The sequence below is a fragment of the Chiloscyllium punctatum genome, chromosome 26 (assembly GCF_047496795.1).
Source record: "Chiloscyllium punctatum isolate Juve2018m chromosome 26, sChiPun1.3, whole genome shotgun sequence".
Lineage (NCBI taxonomy): Eukaryota > Metazoa > Chordata > Chondrichthyes > Orectolobiformes > Hemiscylliidae > Chiloscyllium > Chiloscyllium punctatum.
In genome coordinates this window covers 4,855,845-4,878,426 of record NC_092764.1, presented here as the reverse complement: position 1 = coordinate 4,878,426, position 22,582 = coordinate 4,855,845, and the positions used below count along the sequence as shown (strand labels likewise).

At 44.4% G+C, this 22,582-nt stretch overlaps 1 protein-coding gene across 5 annotated transcripts in view; it reads left to right on the top strand.

The window, feature by feature from the left end:
• The window catches only part of LOC140496258 (transcription initiation factor TFIID subunit 4-like), a 349,124-nt gene that overhangs the window by 79,882 nt on the left and 246,660 nt on the right, over positions 1-22,582 (top strand). For all 5 annotated transcript variants that reach the window (XM_072595792.1, XM_072595791.1, XM_072595790.1 and 2 more), the window contains exon 10: positions 8,309-8,417. In XM_072595792.1, the coding sequence (XP_072451893.1) occupies positions 8,309-8,417 (109 nt within the window). The remainder of the gene's footprint in view (positions 1-8,308; positions 8,418-22,582) is intronic.

Here is a 22,582-nt window from a genome sequence, read left to right as displayed (position 1 = left end):
TGATGGGAGATAAGGAAATAGCAGGAGAACTTAATCAGTATTTTACATCAGTCTTCACAGTGGAAGACATGAGTAATGTCCCAACAATTAAAGGGAGTCGGGGGCTGAGTTGAGTATGGTTGCCATTACAAAAGAGAAAGTGCTGGAAAAGCTAAAAGGTCTTAAAATTGATAAATCTCCTGGCCCAGATGGGCGACATCCTAGAGTTCTGAGGGAGGTGGCTGAGGAAATAGCGGAGGTGTTGGTTGAGATCTTTCTAAAGTCACTGGAGTCAGGGAAAGTCCCAGATGATTGGAAGATCGCTGTTGTAACCCCCTTGTTAAAGAAAGGATCAAGACAAAAGATGGAAAATTATAGGCCAATTAGCCTAACCTCGGTTATTGGTAAAATTCTAGAATCCATCATTAAGGATGAGGTTTCTAAATTCTTGGAAGAGCAGGGTCGGATTAGAACAAGTCAACATAGATTTACTAAGGGGAGGTCGTGCCTGACAAACCTGTTGGAGTTCTTTGAAGAGGTGACAAGTAGGTTAGACCAGGGAAACCCAGTGGATGTGGTCTATCTAGACTTTCAAAAGGCCTTTGATAAGGTGCCACACGGGAGGCTGCTGAGCAAGGTGAGGGCCCATGGTGTTCGAGGTGAGCTACTGGTATGGATTGAGGATTGGCTGTCTGACAGAAGGCAGAGAGTTGGGATAAAAGGTTCTTTTTTGGAATGGCAGCTGGTGACGAGCGGTGTCCCGCAGGGTTCAGTGTTGGGGCCGCAGCTGTTCACGTTATATATTAATGATCTGGATGAAGGGACTGGGGGCATTCTAGTGAAGTTTGCCGATGATACAAAGTTAGGTGGAGAGGCAGGTAGTACTGAGGAAGTGGGGAGGCTGCAGAAGGATCTAGACAGTTTGGAAGAGTGGTCCAGGAAATGGCTGATGGAATTCAATGTGAGCAAATGTGAGGTCTTGCACTTTGGGGAAAAAAGAATACAAGCATGGACTACTTTCTGAACGGTGAGAAAATTCATAAAGCCAAAGTACAAAGGGATCTGGGAGTGCTAGTCAAGGATTCTCGAAAGGTAAACATGCAGGTTGAGTCTGTGATTAAGAAAGCGAATGCAATGTTGTCATTTATCTCAAGAGGGTTGGAATATAAAAGCACCGTTGTGCTACTGAGACTTTATAAAGCTCTGGTTAGGCCCCATTTGGAGTACTGTGTCCAGTTTTGGTCCCCACACCTCAGGAAGGACATAGTGGCACTGGAGCGTGTCCAGCGGCGATTCACACGGATGATCCCTGGAAGGGTAGGTCTAACATATGAGGAACGGCTGAGGACCCTGGGATTGTATTCATTGGAGTTTAGAAGATTAAGGGGAGATCTAATAGAAACTTACAAGATAATACATGGCTTGGAGAGGGTGGACGCTAGGAAATTGTTTCCGTTAGGCGAGGAGACTAGGACCTGTGGACACAGCCTTAGAATTAGAGGGGGTAAATTCAAAACAGAAATGCGGAGACATTTCTTCAGCCAGAGAGTGGTGGGCCTGTGGAATTCATTGCCGCAGAGTGCAATGGAGGCCGGGAAGCTAAATGTCTTCAAGGCAGAAATTGATAAATTCTTGATGTCACAAGGAATTAAGGGCTACGGGGAGAATGTGGGTAAGTGGAGTTGAAGTGGAGTTTGTGGGCGGCACGGTGGCGCAGTGGTTAGCACTGCTGCCTCACAACGCCGGAGACCCGGGTTCAATTCCTGCCTCAGGCGACTGACTGTGTGGACTTTGCACGTTCTCCCCGTGTCTGCGTGGATTTCCTCCGGGTGCTCCGGTTTCCTCCCACAGTCCAAAGATGTGCTGGTCAGGTGAATTGGCCATACTAAATTACCCGTAGTGTTAGGCAAGGGGTAAATGCAGGGGTATGGGTGGGTTGCGCTTCGGCGGGTCAGTGTGGACTTGTTGGGCCGAAGGGCCTGTTTCCACACTGTAATGTAAAGTAAAAAAAATGTAATGTAATGCCCATCAGCCATGATTGAATGGCGGAGTGGACTCGATGGGCCGAATGGCCTTGCTTCCGCTCCTATATCTTATGGTCTTATTATGTTGACTGGTGTTGGCCAGTTCAATGGATTGAATAGTGTACTTTTGCTCCTAAATAGGAAGGAGCCAAAGTTAAATCCTGGGGGAATCCAGAGCTGCTCATGTGGGGTCAGGAAGATAAGTCTTTACAGGTGATTAATTGTATCACTCTTATTGTCTTTGTTTGGACAGTCAGTGTTGACTCCAGCTCAGTGGGTGGATTACTGCTAAATTTTATCATGAATTGATCCAGATCAGTATCTACACTTCAGAGTGCAATTGGAGAGAGTGATTCAAGAGCAGAAACCCTATATGATTACTCTTCTGTAGCCAGGGGTGCTCAACCCAACTGCAATATCTCTTCTGCTGTCACAAAGGAGATAAATTAACACAGCACAGTCTGATAATGACACTTTAGAACTGATTCATGTCATTTGAAAGACAGTGGATTAATTTTTAATGCACTGAAAGGGTTTCATTAGCTTGAGACAAGATATTTGACTTGTTGGGGAAACCTGAAATAGGGTTCAAAGTCAGTCAAATTCACTAAGGAGTTCAAGAGAGATGTCTTCATTCAGAGAGTTGTGAGGATGTGGAACATGCTACCATGATGAAAAGTATGAAAGTATTTAAGGAAACACGATCGAAATACAACAGGGAGAAAAGGATAACAGGATATGTTGATAGGATTAAATGTCTTCAGTTGGGAGGGGACATATGTGGACATAGAACATAGATCAGTACAGCACAGAACAGGCCCTTCAGCCCACGATGTTGTGCCGACCATTGATCCTCATGTATGCACCCTCAAATTTCTGTGACCATATGCATGTCCAGTAGTCTCTTAAATGTCCCCAATGACCTTGCTTCCACAACTGCTGCTGGCAATGCATTCCATACTCTCTCAACTCTCTGTGTAAAGAACCCGCCTCTGACATCCCCTCTATACTTTCCTCCAACCAGCTTAAAACTATGACCCCTTGTGTTAGCCATTTCTGTCCTGGGAAATAGTCTCTGGCTATCGACTCTATCTATGCCTCTCATTATCTTGTATACCTCAATTAGGTCCCCTCTCCTCCTCCTTTCCTCCAATGGAAAAAAATCCAAGCTCAGTCAACCTCTCTTCATAAGATAAGCCCTCCAGTCCAGGCAGCATCCTGGTAAACCTCCTCTGAACCCTCTCCAACGCATCCACATCTTTCTTATAATAGGGCGACCAGAACTGGATGCAGTATTCCAAGTGCGGTCTAACCAAAGTTTTATAGAGCTGCAACAAGATCTCACAACTCTTAAACTCAATCCCCCTGTTAATGAAAGCCAAAACACCATATGCTTTCTTAACAACCCTGTCCACTTGAGTGGCCATTTTAAGGGATCTATGTACCTGCACACCAAGATCCCTCTGTTCCTCCACACTGCCAAGAATCCTATCTTTAATCCTGTGCTCAACTTTTAAATTCGACCTTCCAAAATGCATCACCTCGCACTTATCCAGGTTGAGTTCCATCTGCCACCTCTCAGCCCATCTCTGCATCCTGTCAATGTCCCACTGCAGCCTACAACAGCCCTCTATCCTGTCAACGACACCTCCAACCTTTGTGTCATCTGCAAACTTGCTGACCCATCTTTCAATCCCCTCATCCAAGTCATTAATAAAAGTTACCAACAGTAGAGGCCCAAGGATAGAGCCCTGTGGAACACCACTCACCACAGACTTCCAGGCAGAATATTTTCTTCCTTCTACCACTCACTGTCTTCTGTTGGCCAGTCAATTCTGTATCCAGACAGCTATGTTCCCCTGAATCCCATTCCTCCTGACTTCTGAATGGGCCTACCATGGGGAACCTTATCAAGTGCCTTACTGAAGTCCATATACACCACTTCCACAGTTCGACCCTCATCAACGTTTCTAGTCACATCCTCAAAGACTTGCATGGATCTTTTGGGTTAAAAGATCTGTTTCTGTGTTAAAATGCTATGTAGCCATAATTTGTAGAAAGACTGTAAAGGCAAATGGTGGGACTGAACCATGAGACGAGAGCAGGAAAAATGTGCTTCGGGTGTTTGTTCCATTTATTCCCCTAGCACAACTGTAGTAGCCTGTAAATTCACTGTGTGTAGTGTCTGACTTGGGGAAAATAGTAAGCACATTAGAAATGTTTGTGTCACAGCTATTAGACCAACTGCGGGCTTCAAATTCATCCTTGCAGGTTCTGCAGAGAGATTCCAAGTCGTGCCAATTAGACAAATCTGTCAGTCAGTGTTATAAAAACCCCTGTGTTGTTGGTGTTGTGCTTATAATGCATTCGATATGTATTCAAAAACATGTTAGAGGTAACTTGGGACAGTCAGTAATCTATGTATCAGGGTATATTCCCCATTTAGAATCTTTAAATCCATCACTGGTCACAGTCTTCAGAATCTGAGAAATAACCTGAGAGCTGCATGCAAGCTGACTGGGTCAAGAAGCTGTTGTCGCCATTTCTGGAAGATTTTTAAAATCCATTTCAAGGCCTGTGATGGAACTAAAAAAGAAATAATTTCAGATAATTATGGCCACAATGAAGTAGTCTTGGTTCCTGACTTCATAACAGTTCATAATTTCTTAAGAACCACCTGTTTCTAGTGTAAAGTTTTAGTCTGCAAGTTTACATCCTTGTGATCCCTTACAGCTTGATATTGCAGGAAGGCAAGATTAGACAGTGAGAGAGATGTTCCAGTCATGGTTGGAAACCCATTCTTTGACAAGCAAAGGTGGATGACAAGCAAGAAAAATAACATGAAGAAGTTAATGGGGGAGTGTAAGGGCAATGAGAGTTCATTAATAAGGGCGTTGGAGAATCAAGACAGGAGGTGCAGCAGAGTGATGTGTTGAGGTGGGGACAAGGACGGTGACATGGGGTGATCAAAGTATTAAGGAGGTATGTGGACAGCATCAGAGAGCATGATTGGATTTTGGGGGGCCAGAGGAGCTTATTGGCAGTGACCATGTCAATGGCCATCTTGGGAAGTGTGGAGGAGTAGTGTAAACATTATTAAGTTGCAATGTCGAGTCGAGGGGTTCAAGGAGGACAGTTGGAGGCCAAGTTTAATGTAGTGGGTGTGCACAGAGGGATTTGTGTGGAAACGGACTGTCAGAATAGGACAAGGGACAAGGGGAGACAGTGATCTAGATGAATGTGAGGTGTTGCTTTTTGGTAGCACCAACCATGGCAGACTTAAAATGTGAAAGAACTGCACCTGCTGTAAATCAGAAATAAAAACAGAAACTACTGAAAAGTTCAGCAGGTGTGGCAGCATCTGTGGAGAGAAATTAAAGCTAACATTTTGGGTTGAGTGACCCTTCCTCAGAACAGGAGTAGGGCAGGATTTATACAAGTAATGGTAGGGTCCCGGGGAGTATTGCTGGACAAAGAGACATGGTGTGCAGGTGCATAGTTCCGTAAAAGTGGAGTTGCAGGTAGACAGTGTGGTGAGGAAGGCGTTTGGCATGCTCACCTTCATTGATCAGGACATTGAGTCGAGGAGTTGGGATGTCATGATGTCGCTATATGGTACATTGGTATAATTCTGGTTTCCCTGTGACAGGAAAAATGTTAAGCTTGAGAGGATGCAGAAAAGATTTGTAAGGATATTACCAGGGCTGGAGGGTTAGAGTTACGGGGAGATGCTGAATAGGGTGGGACATTTTTCCCTGGAGCGTCAAAGGCTGAGAGGTGACCTTCGAGGTTTATAAAATCATGAGGGGCATGGATAGGGTGAATAGCCAAGATTTGTTTCCTAGGTTGGGGGAATCCAGAACTAGAGAGCGTAGGTTTAAGGTGAGAGGGGAAAGATTTAAAAGGAACTGCAGGACAACTTTTTCCACACAGACGGTGATGGATGTATGGAATGAGCTGCCAGAGGAAGTGGTGGAGGTGGGCACAATTACAAAATTGAAAAGGCAACGAGTTGGTATATGAATATGAAGGATTTAGAGGGATATGGGTCAAATGCAAATGGGACTAGCTCAGAGTGAGATGTCTGCTTGGCACAGATATATTGGACTTGAATGGTCTGTTTCTGTGCTGTATGATGCTAAGTGTCATACCTGAAACAATGAGGGGCACAAAGAACAAAGAAAATTTACAGCACAGGAACAGGCCCTTCAGCCCTCCATGCCTGAGCTGATCCAAATGTACTGTCCAAACCTATCGGTCAATTCCTAAGCATCTGTGTCCCTCTGCTCCCCATCTACTCATGCATTTATTCAGACACATCTTAAATGAATCTACCGTGCCTGCCTCTACCACCTTTGTTGGCAACGCGTTCCAAACACCCACCACCCTCTGTGTGAAGTACTTGCCGCGTGTATCCCCCTTAAACTTTCCACGTCTCACCTTGAAAGTGTGACCTCTCGTTATTGAATCCTTCACCCTGGGAAAAAGCTTGTCTCTATCCACCCTGTCTATACCATTCATGATTTTATAAACCTCGATCAGGTTCCCCCTCAATCTCCTTTTTTTCTAATGAAAATAAACCTAACCTACTCAACCTCTCTTCATAGCTAGCACCTTCCATACCAGGCAACATCCTCGTAAACTTCCTCTACACCCTCTCCAAAGTATCCGCATCCTTTTGGTAATGTGGCGACCAGAACTGTACACAGTATTCTAAATACGGCCGAACCAATGTCTTGTACAATGCTAACATGACTTGCCAGCTCTTATACTCAATACCCCGTCCAATGAAGGCAAGCATACTATATGCTGCCTTGATCACACTACCCAACTGTGCAGTAACCTTCAGGGTACAATGGACCTGCACTCCCAGATCTCTCTGCCCATCAACTTTTCCCAAGGCTCTTCCATTCATTGTATAATTTGCTCTAGAATTAGTCTTGCCTAAATGCATCATCTCACATTTGTCTGGATTGAAATCCATCTGCCACTTTTCTGCCTAACTCTCCAGTCTATCTATATCCTCCTGTATTCTCTGACAGGCCCTTATGGTTTCTGCTACTCCACCAATCTTCATGTCATCTGCAAACCTGCTGATCATACCAACAGTGCCCTCTTCCAAATCATTTATGTATATTACAAACAACAGTGGCCCCAACACTGACCCCTGTGGAACACCACTGATCACCTTTCTCCATTTTGAGAAACTCCCTTCAGCTACTACTCCCTGTCTCCTGCTGCTCAACCAGTTCTTTATCCACCTGCTAGAACACCCTGCACACTATGTGACTTCACTTTCTCTATTAGTTTACTGTGAGAAACCTTATCAAACGCCTTACTAAAGTCCACGTATATGACATCAATAGCCATTCCTTCATCTATAACTTGGTCACTTCCTTGAAGAACTCTATTAAGTTGGTAAGGCACGATCTTCCCCCGCACAAAACCATGTTGCCTATCACTGATAAGCCCATTCTTTTCTAAATTATAAATAGATCCTATCCCTCAGTACCTTCTCCAGCAGCTTTCCCACCACTGACGTCAAGCTCACTGGTCTGTAGTTACTTGGAATATCCCTACTACCCTCCTTGTACAGGGGACAACATGAGCAACCCTCCAGTCCTCTGGCACCTCACCTGTATTTAAGGATGCCACAAAGATATCTGTGCATTATATTGTTTGTGTCACTCTTCCTGTCTGGATGTAAACCATCAGTTGGTGTTTTTGTCATGATGTGAGGGGGGCTGTGGGTCAATCTCAAATCAACACCAAATCAAGCTGGATGCTCCATTACAATGTTATCGAAGTGGTTGATTATCGATGTTTTTGAACCATCTGTTGTGTACATAGAGTTGGACTGACTTTAAATGTTCTGTGGCACAATTTGGAGAAGAGCAGTTGTCTTCCAGTATCATATGAACAGTCTCTCTCATTTTCCTCACTCCAACAGTGTACACCTGGCAACTCTGACCCACCCTACCATAGCCAATAAACCCCAGTAGTTGATATTGCCGTGTACACCACACCCCAACCCCCAACTATTCTGAACCACCACAACTGTCAGCATTCTCCCATTTCATTGCCACCCTTCTCCCAGCCAATATTCCATATGTGGCCTGCAGTTACTTTGGGTCTGAGAAAAACTGGGTGTATTGTAGCTGTTCAGGTGAAGCTGTGTGCAACTGATTTTTGCTTTCATGATAGCTGATGAATTCCACTGTACTCCCTGGTTTGAAGATCTTTGTGATGTTAGAATGATGTGATTATGGTGGTGAATCAACACACATCTTGATTTCATTCCTTAGTGGGGAAGACGTCACTTCACCAAGGAAGCAAAGGTCTTGCAGGATCGTTGCTCCAGGTCTCTGCCGATCAGAAAAACAAGCTCAGTGACCCTGCAAGTGGCTCTTTTAGGTAGGAGGCTGATTTTTCATTTAAAACCCAAAGCTGGGAGGGAAGTGTTACAGTTGCACACAAGAGGGCAGCATCCAGTGAACTTGCTCAACAAATGTTCAATCAGAACAAGTTCATGCAAGGTATAAACTAATCTGAAGAAGCTTTCCTGATATATTAATGTACTCAATTGGGGAAATGTGCTTCAGGCGTTGACTGATATATCAATAAATCTTTAAGTTTGGTAATTAATCTGTCACAAGGGTAGCTTCTTTCACTGGATTTTTTAAAGCTTCTCTCTTTAATTGCTGTTTCAGTTTTTGATATATTTTTACATTGAAGATGAATGGCAGTGAATGTGTCACTGTAGATTTTTTAATAATTGGAAAGTTTATTTTCTTAAATTAAGAAATTAAAACAATGGTAACCTGCTGCAGTTGCACTGTTTCTGATAAAGAAACACAGTCTGGACATAATTTGCATTTGAACCTTTAACCTCTCCTACAGCCAAAACAGCGTCTGAGAGTTGGGCCTGAAGGCAACGAGCCAGTAACCTGTATTAATCCTCTGTATGCTGACTGGTCCTGGCCGTACACAGCATGTGTGCAGAATTTGTTAGTGGCTCCAAGGCAAATTGACTGCTGCAGCAGTGGCGAAATTCAACAAAAAAACCAAAGCTATTAATGTTTTTGTTATTAAGTTGTCCTTAATGTTATATTGCTGTAAAGGTATTGGTAATTTTTTTCTCCCCCAGTTCCTGGCAGCTACAGTTTGCTCTGTTATGTTGCATTAACGCAGGGGTCGGGGGGAGAAAGAAAGGACTCCATGCTTGGGGAGGCATTAAACACAGGGGTAGAAAGTGGGGTTGTGTCTGTGTTCATTATACTTCTCTGCAACAGAGATGATTCTTTCAGGGAGATTATTGAGAGCAGTTACCATGTAATTGGCAAAGTGCTTGTTATCAGAAAGACAATCTTCCATCCTGCTCCTCCTTTCTGCCCATCACCTTATGTTGCTCGACGAGTTGCAACAAATCCCACAATTACTTGTCAGCTGGTTTTGAGAAGACAGACCTAACGAAGAGGTAAGGTGATAAAGGAGACAAAAAAGCTCCCTTTCCACTGTCCTCATCTAATAGTCCCAGGAGGGAGATGATAAAGAGTAAAGCTTGTTCTAAATGTAGGAACAAATTACTGCAGATGCTAAAATCTACTGAAAGCAACAAATGCCGGAGATCACAGCAGGTCAGATAGCATCCATGGAGAGGGAGAAAGCAAACGTTTTGAGTCTAGAGGATTCTTTATCAGTAAAGTGTGGAGAGGATAGCATTTATGCAACAGTTTGGGAGTGGGGGCAGGAGCTCGAGGTAGTGGGTGTTGGGTGCCAGTGGAGAAAAGATGTTGATAGTTCAAATTAAGTGATCGGAATGTGAGAATGGTAGAACAATGGTGGGTCTCCTGCCAGACTTGTAAGGACTAAGTGGGATGGGGGGAATGGAGGACATGATAACAAACTGAAAGAAAAGGATGAAATGTTCACAATGTAAAGGTGTTGAACTCAATATTAAGTCCAGACACTTAAGAGAGTTATGGTGGCAGATTGGCTTTCTGATAACAAACAGTTTGCCAACTGCATGGTGAAGTGCCAAGTTTGAAGCAGGACCCCAACCCTTCCATAGCTGGTAATTTTAACACCGCATTCTGCTCACATGTCCTCAGTCAGCTGCAGTGTTCAAGTGAAACATAGTGCAAACTGGAGAAACAAAGCCCATCTTCAGACTAGGCATTCTGCGGCCTTCTGGACTTAAATTGAGTTCAACACATTTAAATTGTGAACATTTCTTCATTTTTAGTTTATCATGTCTGCCTTGCATTTTCAAGTCAGGCAGAAGACATGCTATTGTTCTGCCATTCTCATATTCCAATCACTTAATCTGAAGTATCAACATCTGTTCTTCGCTGGCACCCTACACTACCTCACCTCCCCCTTCCCAAACTATAGCATAAATACTGTCCCCTCCACACTTCAGTTCTGATGAAGAGTCATCTCGACTTAGTGTTAGCTTGCGCTCTCTCTCCATGGATGCTGTCTGACCTGCTGGGATCTTCAACATTTCAGTAGAGCTCTTTCTAAACTCCCCATCAAGCTCTCCCTGACTGGGCAAAGCACATGTTGATGACAGAGTGGCACTTTGTGCTATCTACTTTGTGTAGACCCTCATGATTCTGGATGTAGGTTTGCTCGCTGAGCTGGAAGGCTCGTTTTCAGCTCAGTGAGCAAACCTACATCCACAACCTCAACCTGAGCTACAAATCTTCTCAAAACTCGCTAGACCCTCATAATTTTGATCATCTATATCAAATCTCCCCTTAACCGTCTCTAAGAAGCATAGCTTCACCAGTCTGTCTCTACAGCCAAAGTCTGAAGACTTCAACATGAATCCTTTAAGTGCATTGGAGAATTTGGCACTATCATTGAGGCTGAATGTTTTTATTGCATTAACCTCAAAGTCTTTTCTTCGTACTCTTTCTCTACCTGTAAAGACCAAGATTGTGTGTGGCTTTTAAAAACCACTTTCCCACCCTTCCCTGCCACCTTCCTTGATTTATGCACATGTATTTACTCCTCATCCTCTTTTAAATTTAAGCCTTTACATTATTTCAGTCTTTGATCCAAATACATCACTTCTCTCTTCTCTGCATTACATTTGATTGGCCTCACGTCCATGCATTGCTGTCTTTAAGTCCCCGTTCTCACTATTGGCTATAATTCCAAGTTTTGGCACATGAAAATTTTTAAATTGTGCCCTGAATCTTGGCCATTAATACATATCATGCAAAGCAACTCTTAGTATCTGCCAAAGCTTTTGTGTTTGTCTATTTTTGGTAAAATAATGTTCCTTTGAAGTGACTTGGGATGTCTTATCTTTTTAAAGATGCTGTATAACAGCTAGTTCTTAACGTCATTATATAAAAAACTCCAGGCTTCCACTTCTCCACTATTCTGCCAGTCAGTGGCTGCCTTTTAAAAGTACCTCATCAAATATATTATGCTTCAGGTAACCTTGAGGATCAGTTTGGATGGAAAGTAGGCTTTATTTCATTCACTTCAGAATAGTGATATGTAGCTTAAAATGCACTCTAGGTGTGACCCAGATTTGAAAGGCCAAAATCTATTACTGCAGGATATTTTCACAGCCCAAGTGTACTTTTCTTGATGCGACCTGCTTGAAAGAGGTGAGGTTTGATAGACTTTAATATCGATAATTTAAGGGAATAGGAATAGAAGGATGCTGCTTCATCCTCTGAACCTCTTTGCCTTTCCATAAGATAATAGCCAATCTCCATATATTCTTTCCCATATTGCTCAATGCCGACAAATAACAAATATCTAATGGTCACAGATGCAAATTTAATAATTGATCTGTTGGTGTTTGTGAAATAAATTTTTGAATTACTTTGACCCTTTTGTAGAAGTGTTTCCTAATTATATGCCTCAAAGATCTGGTTCTAATTTTTAAACAATTCTTCAGCTCCTAAATCAATAGAAATATATTTTGTCTTTCTCTGGTTTACATGTTCCCCCTTCGACCAAGTCTCCTCTTGTAATTCCAGGGATATGATCTTCATTATCACATCGTCTGACAATTTAACCCTTGGATTGCAGGTATCATTCTGGTAACCTTGTGCTGTACTTTCCCCACAGCCACTATATATTTCCCGAGTAATGCTCATAATTCTCCAAGTGTTCTGTTACCAGGGGCTTTGTAAAACTCCAGTACGTGTTTTTAATGCCTTGCATTCTAGCCCTCTAGATGTAAAGCACAGTATTCAATAGACAATAGACAATAGATGCAGGAGTAGGCCATTCTGCCCTTCGAGCCTGCACCGCCATTCAATATGATCATGGCTGATCATTCCTAATTAGTATCCTGTTCCAGCCTTATCTCCATAACCCTTGACTCCACTATCTTTAAGAGCTCTATCCAATTCTTTCTTAAAAGAATCCAGAGACTGGGCCTCCACTGCCCTCTGGGGCAGAGCATTCCACACAGCCACCACTCTCTGTGTGAAGTAGTTTCTCCTCATCTCTGTCCTAAATGGTCTACCCCGTATTTTTAAGTTGTGTCCTCTGGTTCGGCACTCCCCCATCAACGGAAATATGTTCCCTCCTGCCAGAGTGTCCAGTCCTTTCATAAGCCTATACGTTTCAATCAGATCCCCTCTCAGTCTTCTAAACTCAAGGGTGTACAAGCCCAGTCGCTTCAGTCTTTCCGTGTAAGGCAATCCTGCCATTCCAGGAATTGACCTCGTGAACCTACGCTGCACTCCCTCAATAGCCAGAATGTCTTTCCTCAAATTTGGAGACCAGAACTGTACACAGTACTCCAGGTGTGGTCTCACCAGGGCCCTGTACAGCTGCAGAAGCACCTCTTTGCTTCTATACTCAATCCCTCTTGTTATGAAGGCCAGCATGCTATTAGCCTTCTTCACGACCTGCTGTACCTGCATGCTTGCCTTCATTGACTGGTGGACAAGAACACCCAGATCTCTCTGAACAGCCCCTTTACCTAATTTGATACCATTGAGGTAGTAATCTGCCTTCCTGTTCTTGCCACCAAAGTGGATAACCAGACATTTATCCACATTAAACTGCATCTGCCATGCATCTGCCCACTCACCTAACTTGTCCAGGTCACCCTGTAATCCCCTAACATCCTCATCACATTTCACCCTACCACCTAGCTTTGTGTCATCAGCAAATTTGCTAATGTTATTGCTGATACCATCTTCTATATCATTTACATATATTGTAAAAAGCTGCGGTCCCAGCACGGATCCCTGCGGTACCCCACTGGTCACTGCCTGCCATTTCGAAATGGAGCCGTTAATCACTACCCTTTGTTTCCTGTTAGCCAACCAATTCTCTATCCAATCTAGTACTTTGCCCCCAATCCCGTGCGCCCTAATTTTACTCACTAACCTCTTGTGTGGGACTTTATCAAAAGCTTTCTGAAAGTCCAGGTACACTACATCCACTGGATCTCCCTCGTCCATCTTCCGTTTGTCTTTTTAGTTATTTTCTGTCCCTTTCCATGACATTTGATGATCTTTTTGGACTTCCTCTGTTCTACGCTTAGGAGCAAACCCAGAAGGCTGACTCCAACTCCTGCTCTGATGTTGCCCCTATTTTGAAAGAATTGGATCCAAAATGGTTGACCTTGCGTTTTCCCATCCATAGAGGTTGTTTGCCACAATTTTGGCCTTGGAATAAAACTGTCAATATCTCCATAAATTTTCACAATGCATCTTTAGCAAATTTGGACATGTGGATTGCCATCCCTTCAGAGAGTCATAGAGATGTACAGCATGGAAACAGACCCTTCAGTCCAACCAGTCCATGCCGACCAGATATCCCAACCCAATCTAGTCCCACCTGCCAGCACCCGGCCCATATCCCTCCAAACCCTTCCTATTCATATACCCATCCAAATGCCTCTTAAATGTTGCAATTGTACCAGCTTCCACCACATCCTCTGGCAGCTCATTCCATACATGTATCATCCTCTACGTGAAAAAGTTGCCCCTTAGGTCTCTTTTTTTATATCTTTCCCCTCTCCCCCTAAACCTATGCCCTCTAGTTCTGGACTCCCCGCCCCCAAGGAAAAGACTTGGCCTATTTACCCTATCCATGCCCCTCATAATTTTGAAAACATCTGTAAGGTCACCCCTCAGCCTCCGACGTTCCAGGGAAAACAGCCCCAGCCTGTTCAGCCTCTCCCTGTAGCTCAAAATCTCCAACCCTGGCAACATCCTTGTAAATCTTTTCTGAACCCTGTTGTGGTTCTGTTCGCCGGAATTTGTCTTGCAAACGTTTCGTCCCCTGTCTAGGTGACATCCTCAGTGCTTGGGAGCCTCCTGTGAAGCGCTTCTGTGCTGTTTTCTCCGGTATTTATAGTGGCCTGTCTCTGTCGCTTCCGGTTGTCAGTCCCAGCTGTCCGCTGTAGTGGCCGGTATATTGGGTCCAGGTCGATGTGTTTATTGATTGAATCTGTGGATGAGTGCAATGCCTCTAGGAATTCCCAGGCTGTTCTCTGTTTGGCTTGTCCTATAATAGTAGTGTTGTCCCAGTCGAATTCATGTTGCTTGTCGTCTATGTGTGTGGCTACTAAGGATAGCTGGTCGTGTCGTTTCATGGCTAGTTGGTGTTCATGTATACGGATCGTTACCTGTCTTCCTGTTTGTCCGATGTAGTGTTTTGTGCAGTCCTTGCATGGGATTTTGTACACTACGTTAGTTTTGCTCATGTTGGGTATCGGGTCCTTTGTTCTGGTGAGTTGTTGTCTGAGAGTGGCTGTTGGTTTGTGTGCTGTTATGAGTCCTAGTGGTCGCAGTAGTCTGGCTGTCAGTTCAGAAATGTTCCTGATGTATGGTAGTGTGGCTAGTCCTTTGGGTTGTGGCATGTCCTCATTCTGTTGTCTCTCCCTTAGGCATCTGTTGATGAAATTGCGAGGGTATCCATTTTTGGCGAATACCTTGTTTAGGTGTTCCTCTTCCTCTTTTTGCAGTTCTGGTGTACTGCAGTGTGTTGTGGCCCTTTTGAATAGTGTCCTGATTCAAAAACCACCAATCAGGAATGGACCCGGACCATAGAACAGGCCGTCACCATAGGACAACAGGACAACAGGACAACACACCGCAAAAAAAGGCACTAAAAGAAAAAAATGGCCAAACTAACACACAAAGAAGAGGACACGACAACACACACCTGGGTTAAAAACCTCTCCCACAGACAGCTCACAGACACAGAAAGAACAATACTGGCCAAGGGACTCAACTACAACCACAGGGACGCCAAGACAGCAGACTTCCTAGCAGCACTAGAATGCACACTCAGGAACAATGGACTGACAGAAGAGACACGACAGTGAGACAAAGTATCGTACCGCTGATAACAAGAAAAAGACAAACACATAACCTCAACATCAAGGAGAGGGAAGCACTAAAATCACTAAGAAACGATAAGAACATAATTATACTACCAGCAAACATTGGCAGAATGACGGTCATCCTGGACAAGGCAGAGTACATGCAAAAAGCACAACAACTACTTGCAGATACCAACACCTACCAAAAGATGGAGTTTGACCCCACCCCACAGCTCACCAATAGGATAAACAACATACTGAGGAATCTACAAAAAAACGGACAGATAACCAGGTCTGACCTACAAAGAATGAAACCTGAAAGCAACAACACCCCCAGATTCTAAGGACTACCCAAAGTGCACAAACCAGACATCCCACTCAGACCCATATTATCACTACCAGAGACACCATCTCACAAACTGGCCAAAGAACTACAGCAGAAACTGAAACTCCTAATCAGTGGATCCGGACAATCTATACAATCGACACAGGAATTCTTGGACATCAGAAATATACACATAGACAAGGAAGAAACTATGGTCTCATTTGATGTAACGGCACTGTTCACCTCCATCGACAAAACCCTAGCCAAAGAAACAGTAGCCAACCTGCTGGACATACATAACAGACAACAGGACGTTGAACCTATCAACAAAGACGGCATACTCAAACTACTGGACCTGTGCCTCACAACACACTTCACATTCAACAACCAAATATATGAACAAATCAACGGAACACCCATGGGCTCACCCATCTCTGGACTCATAGCAGAAGCTGTAATGCAAAGGTTAGAACAAACAGTCTTACCACAAATTCAACCCAAACTCTGGGTCAGATACGTGGATGACACCTTTGTAATAATTAAAAACACAAATAGAGAACACTCACCAGATCATCAATGCCACACTCACAGGAATCCGATTCACTAGAGAGGAAGAAAAGGACAACCAACTCCCATTCCTAGACGTGATGGTACAGAGAACACCTAATGGAGAATTCACCACAAAGGTTCACAGGAAAGCCACACACACAGACCAAGTCCTAAACTATGAAAGCAACCACCCCAACACACACAAACGAAGTTGCAACAGGACACTATTCAAAAGGGCCACAACACACTGCAGTACACCAGAACTGCAAAAAGAGGAAGAGGAACACCTATACAAGGTATTCGCCAAAAACGGATACCCTCGCAATTTCATCAACAGATGCCTAAGGGAGAGACAACGGAACGAGGACATGCCACAACCCAAAGGACTAGCCACACTACCATACATCAGGAACATTTCTGAACTGACAGCCATGCTACTGCGACCACACGGACTCATAACAGCACACAAACCAACAGCCACGCTCAGACAACGACTCACCAGAACCAAGGACCCGATACCCAACATGAGAAAACTAATGTAGTGTACAAAATCCCATGCAAGGGCTGCACAAAACACTACATCGGACAAACAGGAAGACGGTTAACGATCCGTATACATGAACACCAACTAGCCACGAAACGACACGATCAGCTATCCTTAGTAGCCACGCACACAGACGACAAGCAACATGAATTCGACTGGGACAACACTACTATTATAGGACAAGCCAAACAGAGAACAGCCAGGGAATTCCTAGAGGCATGGCACTCATCCACAGACTCTATCAACAAACACATCGACCTGGACCCAATATACCGGCCACTACAGCGGACAGCTGGGACTGACAACCGGAAGCGGCAGAGACAGGCCACTATAAATACCGGAGAAAACAGCACAGAAGCGCTTCACAGGAGGCTCCCAAGCACTGAGGATGTCACCTAGACAGGGGACGAAACGTTTGCAAGACAAATTCCCAGCTCAGCGAACAGAACCACAACAACGAGCACCCGAGCTACAAATCTTCTCCCAAACCTTGATTATCTGAACCCTTTCAAGTTTCACAACATCTTTCTGTTAGGAAGAAGACCAGAATTGCACGCAATATTCCAACAGTGGCCTGACCAATATCCTGTATAGCCGCAACATGACCTCCCAACTCCTGTACTCCATACTCTTACCAATAAAGGAAAGCATACCAAACGCCTTCAATATCCTATTTACCTGCGACTCCACTTTCAAAGAGCTATGAACCTGCATTCCAAGGTCTCTTTGTTCAGCAACACTCCCTAGGACCTTACCATTAAGTGTATAAGTCCTGCTAAGATTTGCTTTCCCAAAATGCAGCACCTCGCATTTATCTGAATTAAACTCCATCTGCCACTTCTCAGGCCATTGGCCCATGTGGTCCAGATTCTGTTGTAATCTGAGGTAATCCTCTTCGCTGTCCTCTACACCTCCAATTTTGGTGTCATCTGCAAACTTACTAACTGTACCTCTTATGCTCGCGTCCAAATCATTTATGTAAATGACAAAAAGTAGAGGGCCCAGCACCGATCCTTGTGGCACTCCACTGGTCACAGGCCTCCAGTCTGAAAAACAACCCTCCACCACCACCCTTTGTCTTCTACCTTTGAGCCAGTTATATATCTAAATGACTAGTTCTCCCTGTATTCCATGAGATCTAACCTTGCTAATCAGTCTCCCATGGGGAATCTTGTTGAACGCCTTAGTGAAGTCCATATAGATCACATCTATTGCTCTGCCCTCATCAATCTTCTTTGTTACTTCATCAAAAAACTCAATCAAGTTTGTGAGACATGATCTCCTACGCACAAAGCCATGTTGACCATCCCGAATCAGTCCTTGCCTTTCCAAATACATGTACATCCTGTCTCCTCAGGATTCCCTCCAACAACTTGCCCACCACAGAGGTCAGGCTGACCGGTCTATAGTTCCCTGGCTTGTCTTTACCGCCCTTCTTATACAGTGGCACCATGTTTGCCAACCTCCAGTCTTCCAGCACCTTACCTGTGACTTATTGAATGACTGGATAATTGAGGCTCAATTCAGAGTTGGGGGGGGGGGGGTTCACTGAGTATACTCAACGAAGCGATTGTTAAGTGTTTAGACATTAAAGGCATCGAGGGCGAGGGAGGGGATAATAGGAATGTGACATTAAAGCAATTAGCTGTGATAATTTTGAATGGCAGAGCAAGCTCGAAGGTTGGAAAGGTGTATGTAGTGATTGTAGCAAGGTTAGCCAAGGGAACCTCATAGAATGAAATCCCTGATTGGTTAGTTGTGGCTATGTTCGCCAAGTTGGGAAGTTGATTTGCTGATGTTTCGTTCCCTGTCTAGGTGATACCTTCAGTGCATTGGAGCCTCCTGTGAATCACTGTTGTACTGTCTCCTCTGGAATTTGTTTGATCCCATTCCTGCTGCGTCCAGTTGCCGGTTCCTGTTGTTCTTTGTCGTGGCCAATATATTGCGTCTAGGTCAATGTACTTGTTGATTGAGTCTGTGCCTGAGTGCCATGGTTCTAGAAATTCTCTGGCTGTCCAATGTTTAGCTTTTCCTACGATCGTTGTGTTGTTCCAGTTGAATTTGTGGTCCTAATCATCTGTGTGTGGCTACTAGAGACAGCTGGTCATGGCTTTTAGTGGCTAGTTGGTGTTCGTGGATGTGGCTTGCCAGTTGTCTGCCTGTTTGCCCTATAGAGTGCCTTTCACCCTAACAGGAATATACTGTCTCTGGACTCTTGTTATCTAATTTCTGAAGGCTTCCCATTTTCCAGCCATCCCTTTACCTGTGAACATCTGCCCCCAATCAGCTTTTGAAAGTTCTTGCCTAATACCATCAGAATTGGCTCTTTTTCCAAATTAGAACTTCAACTTTTCGATCTGGTCTATGTTTTTCCATCACTATTTTAAAACTAATAGAATTATGATCTCTGGCCCCAAAGTGCTCCCCCACTGACACCCCAGTCACCTGCCCTGACTTAATCCCCAAGAGTTCCTTTATTGGTCAGAGTATTGAGTACAGGAATTGGGAGGTCATTTTGTGGCTGTACAGGACATTGGTTTGGCCACTGTTGGACTATTGTGTGCAATTCTGGTCTCCTTCCTATTGGAAAGATGTTGTGAAGCTTGAAAGGGTTCAGACCAGATTTACAAGGATGTTGCCAGGGTTGGAGGATTTCAGCTACAGGGAGAGGCTGAACAGGCTGGGGCTGTTTTCCCTGAAACGTCGGCGGCTGAGGGGTGACCTTATAGATGTTTTCAAAATTATGAGGGGCATGGATAGGGTAAATAGACAAAATCTTTTCCCTAGGGTCGGGGAGTCCAGAACTAGAGGGCATAGGTTTAGAGTGAGAGGGGAAAGATATAAAAGAGAGACCTAAGGGGCAACTTTTTCACGTAGAGGGTGGTGCGTGTATGGAATGAGCTACCAGAGGTTGTCGTGGAGGCTGGTACAATTACAACATTTAAGAGGCATTTGGATGGGTATGTGAATAGGAAGGGTTTAGAGGGATATGGGCCAGGTGCTGGCAAGTGGGACTAGATTGGGTTGGGATATCTGGTCGGCATGGACAGGTTGGACTGAAGGGTCTGTTTCCATGCTATACATTTCTATGACTCTGCAAGTTTTGTGCCTTCTCCAGGAGGTACATCCACATACTGAATCAGAAAATTTTCTTGTACACACTTAACAAATTCCTCTCCATCTAAACCCTTAACACTCTGGCAGTCCCAGTTTCTGTTGGAAAGTTAATAGCCCCTATCATAACCACCCTATTATTCTTCTGCTCCATGGATGCTACCTGACCTGCTGTACTTTTCCAGCACCCCACTCCCGACTCTGATCTCCAGTATCTGCAGTCCTCACTTTCTCCTCATCCTGCATCTCTGGTTGGGTTGTTAATCTGAACCAATCAGGAGGCCCTGACTGACAGGGAAGCACAGGAGTGTCAGAGACTCTGTTCACTCTGAGAACTAGCTCTGAGGGAGCTTGAAACAGTGTCATGGACTCTTCATGTGTTAATAACTGTCCTTTCTGGGGGTATTTCAGCTTACATCTATGCTTCTAGGGCTACGGTGTGAAAGGAGGCTGTTTGACCACATGTTTTATCTTGCTCTCCGAATGAATGCAATGGCTTAGTGCTGTTCTCCTGCCTTTTCTGGAATTTTAAAAATGTTCTGGGATTTACATATGAAGGAACCGAAGCTGACATGATCATTTGAAAAGATGAAAGACTCGAGCTAAATTTGTATAATATTACGTTCCATGACACAATCTTGTTGCTTTAAATTCTGTGTTGTACGATAATAGACAATAGGTGCAGGAGTAGGCCATTCTGCCCTTCGAGCCTGCACCACCATTCAATATGATCATGGCTGACCATCCTTAATCAGTATCCTGTTCCTGCCTTATCTCCATAACCGTAGATTCCACTATCCTTGAGAGCTCTATCCAACTCTTTCCTAAATGAATCTAGAGACTGGGCCTCCACTGCCCTCTGGGGCAGAGCATTCCACACAGCCACCACTCTCTGGGTGAAGAAGTTTCTCCTCATCTCTGTCCTAAATGGTCTACCCTGTATTTTTAAGCTGTGTCCTCTGGTTTGGCACTCACCCATTAGCGGAAACATGTTTCCTGCCTCCAGAGTATCCAATCCTTTAATAATCTTATACGTCTCAAACAGATCCCCTCTCAGTCTTCTAAACTCAAGGGTGTACAAGCCCAGTCGCTCCAGTCTTTCAGCGTAAGGTAGTCCTGCCATTCCAGGAATTGACCTCGAGAACCTACGCTGCACTCCCTCAATAGCCAGAATGTCTTTCCTCAAATTTGGAGACCAGAACTGCACACAATACTCCAGGTGTGGTCTCACCAGGGCCCTGTACAGCTGCAGAAGAACCTCTTTGCTTCTATACTCAATCCCTCTTGTTATGCAGGCCAGCATGCTATTAGCCTTCTTCACTATCTACTGTACCTGCATGCTTACCTTCATTGACTGCTGTACAAGAACACCCAGATCTCTCTGTACTGCCCCTTTACCTAAATTGATTCTATTTAGGTAGTAATCTGCCTTGCTGTTCTTGCCACCAAAGTGGATAACCATACATTTATCCACATTAAACTGCATCTGCCATGCATCTGACCACTGAACTAACCTGTCCAGGTCACCCTGTAATCTCCTAACATCCTCCTCACATTTCACCCTGCCACCCAGCTTAGTATCATCAGCAAATTTGCTAAGGTTATTGCTAATACCACCTTCTATATCATTAATATATATTGTAAAAAGCTGCGGTCCCAGTACTGATCCCTGCGGTACCCCACTGGTCACTGCTTGCCATTCTGAAATGGAGCTGTTTATCACTACTCTTTGTTTCCTGTCAGCCAACCAACTTTCAGTCCACGTTAGTACTTTGCCCCCATTCTGCTCCACAACCACCTGATGAAGAAGCAGCACTTTGAAAGCTAGTGCTTCCAAATAAACCTGTTGCACTATAACCTGGTGTTGTGTAATTTTTAACTTTGTACACCCCAGTCCAACACTGGCATCTCCATCAGGAAAAATGAGTGGAAGTGATATAAGGCCATGGCACGTAGTCATACTCGCAGACGCCGGGAGAATGTTTCCGTAGACAGACTGCATTGAGTGCTTGTTCCAACATGCTTGAATTTGCAGTTTTCTGGATCTTGTATCACAGCATGTTGCTTGGTCTCATGCCTGATTTGAGACAAAGATTAGAATGGGGCGATATTCTCTAAAGTTTAGGAAATTGAGAGGTTATCACTGTGAAATGTCTAAAATTCTCAGGAATTGACAAGTTTGATTTTGGGAGTTCTTCTTGTGTCTAGGCGGCACAGTGGCACAGTGGTTAGCACTGCTGTCTCACAGCACCAGAGACCCGGGTTCAATTCCTGCCTCAAACGACTCTCTGTTTGGAGTTTGCACATTCTCCCCGTGTCTGCGTGGGTTTCCTCTGGGTGCTCCGGTTTCCTCCCACAATCCAAAAAATGTGCAGGTTAGGTGAATTGGCCATGCTAAATTGCCTGTAGTGTAAGGTGCAGGGGTAAATGTAGGGGAATGGGTCTGGGTGGGTTGCTCCTCGGGGGGGTCGGTATGGACTTGATGGGCTGAAAGGCCTGTTTCCACACTGTAAGTAATCTAATCTAATCTAATTTGCGATCACAATCAATATTTACTTTGTGCTTAGTACTGCTGCCTCACAGTGCCAGAGATCTGGGTTCGATTCTAGCCTTGGGTGACTGTCTGTGGAGTTTGCACATGCTCCTGACTGTCCCAGTTCCACCGGATGCTCCGGTGTCCTCCCACAGTCAAAAATGTGCATGCTAAATGTGAGGTGGAGGAGATG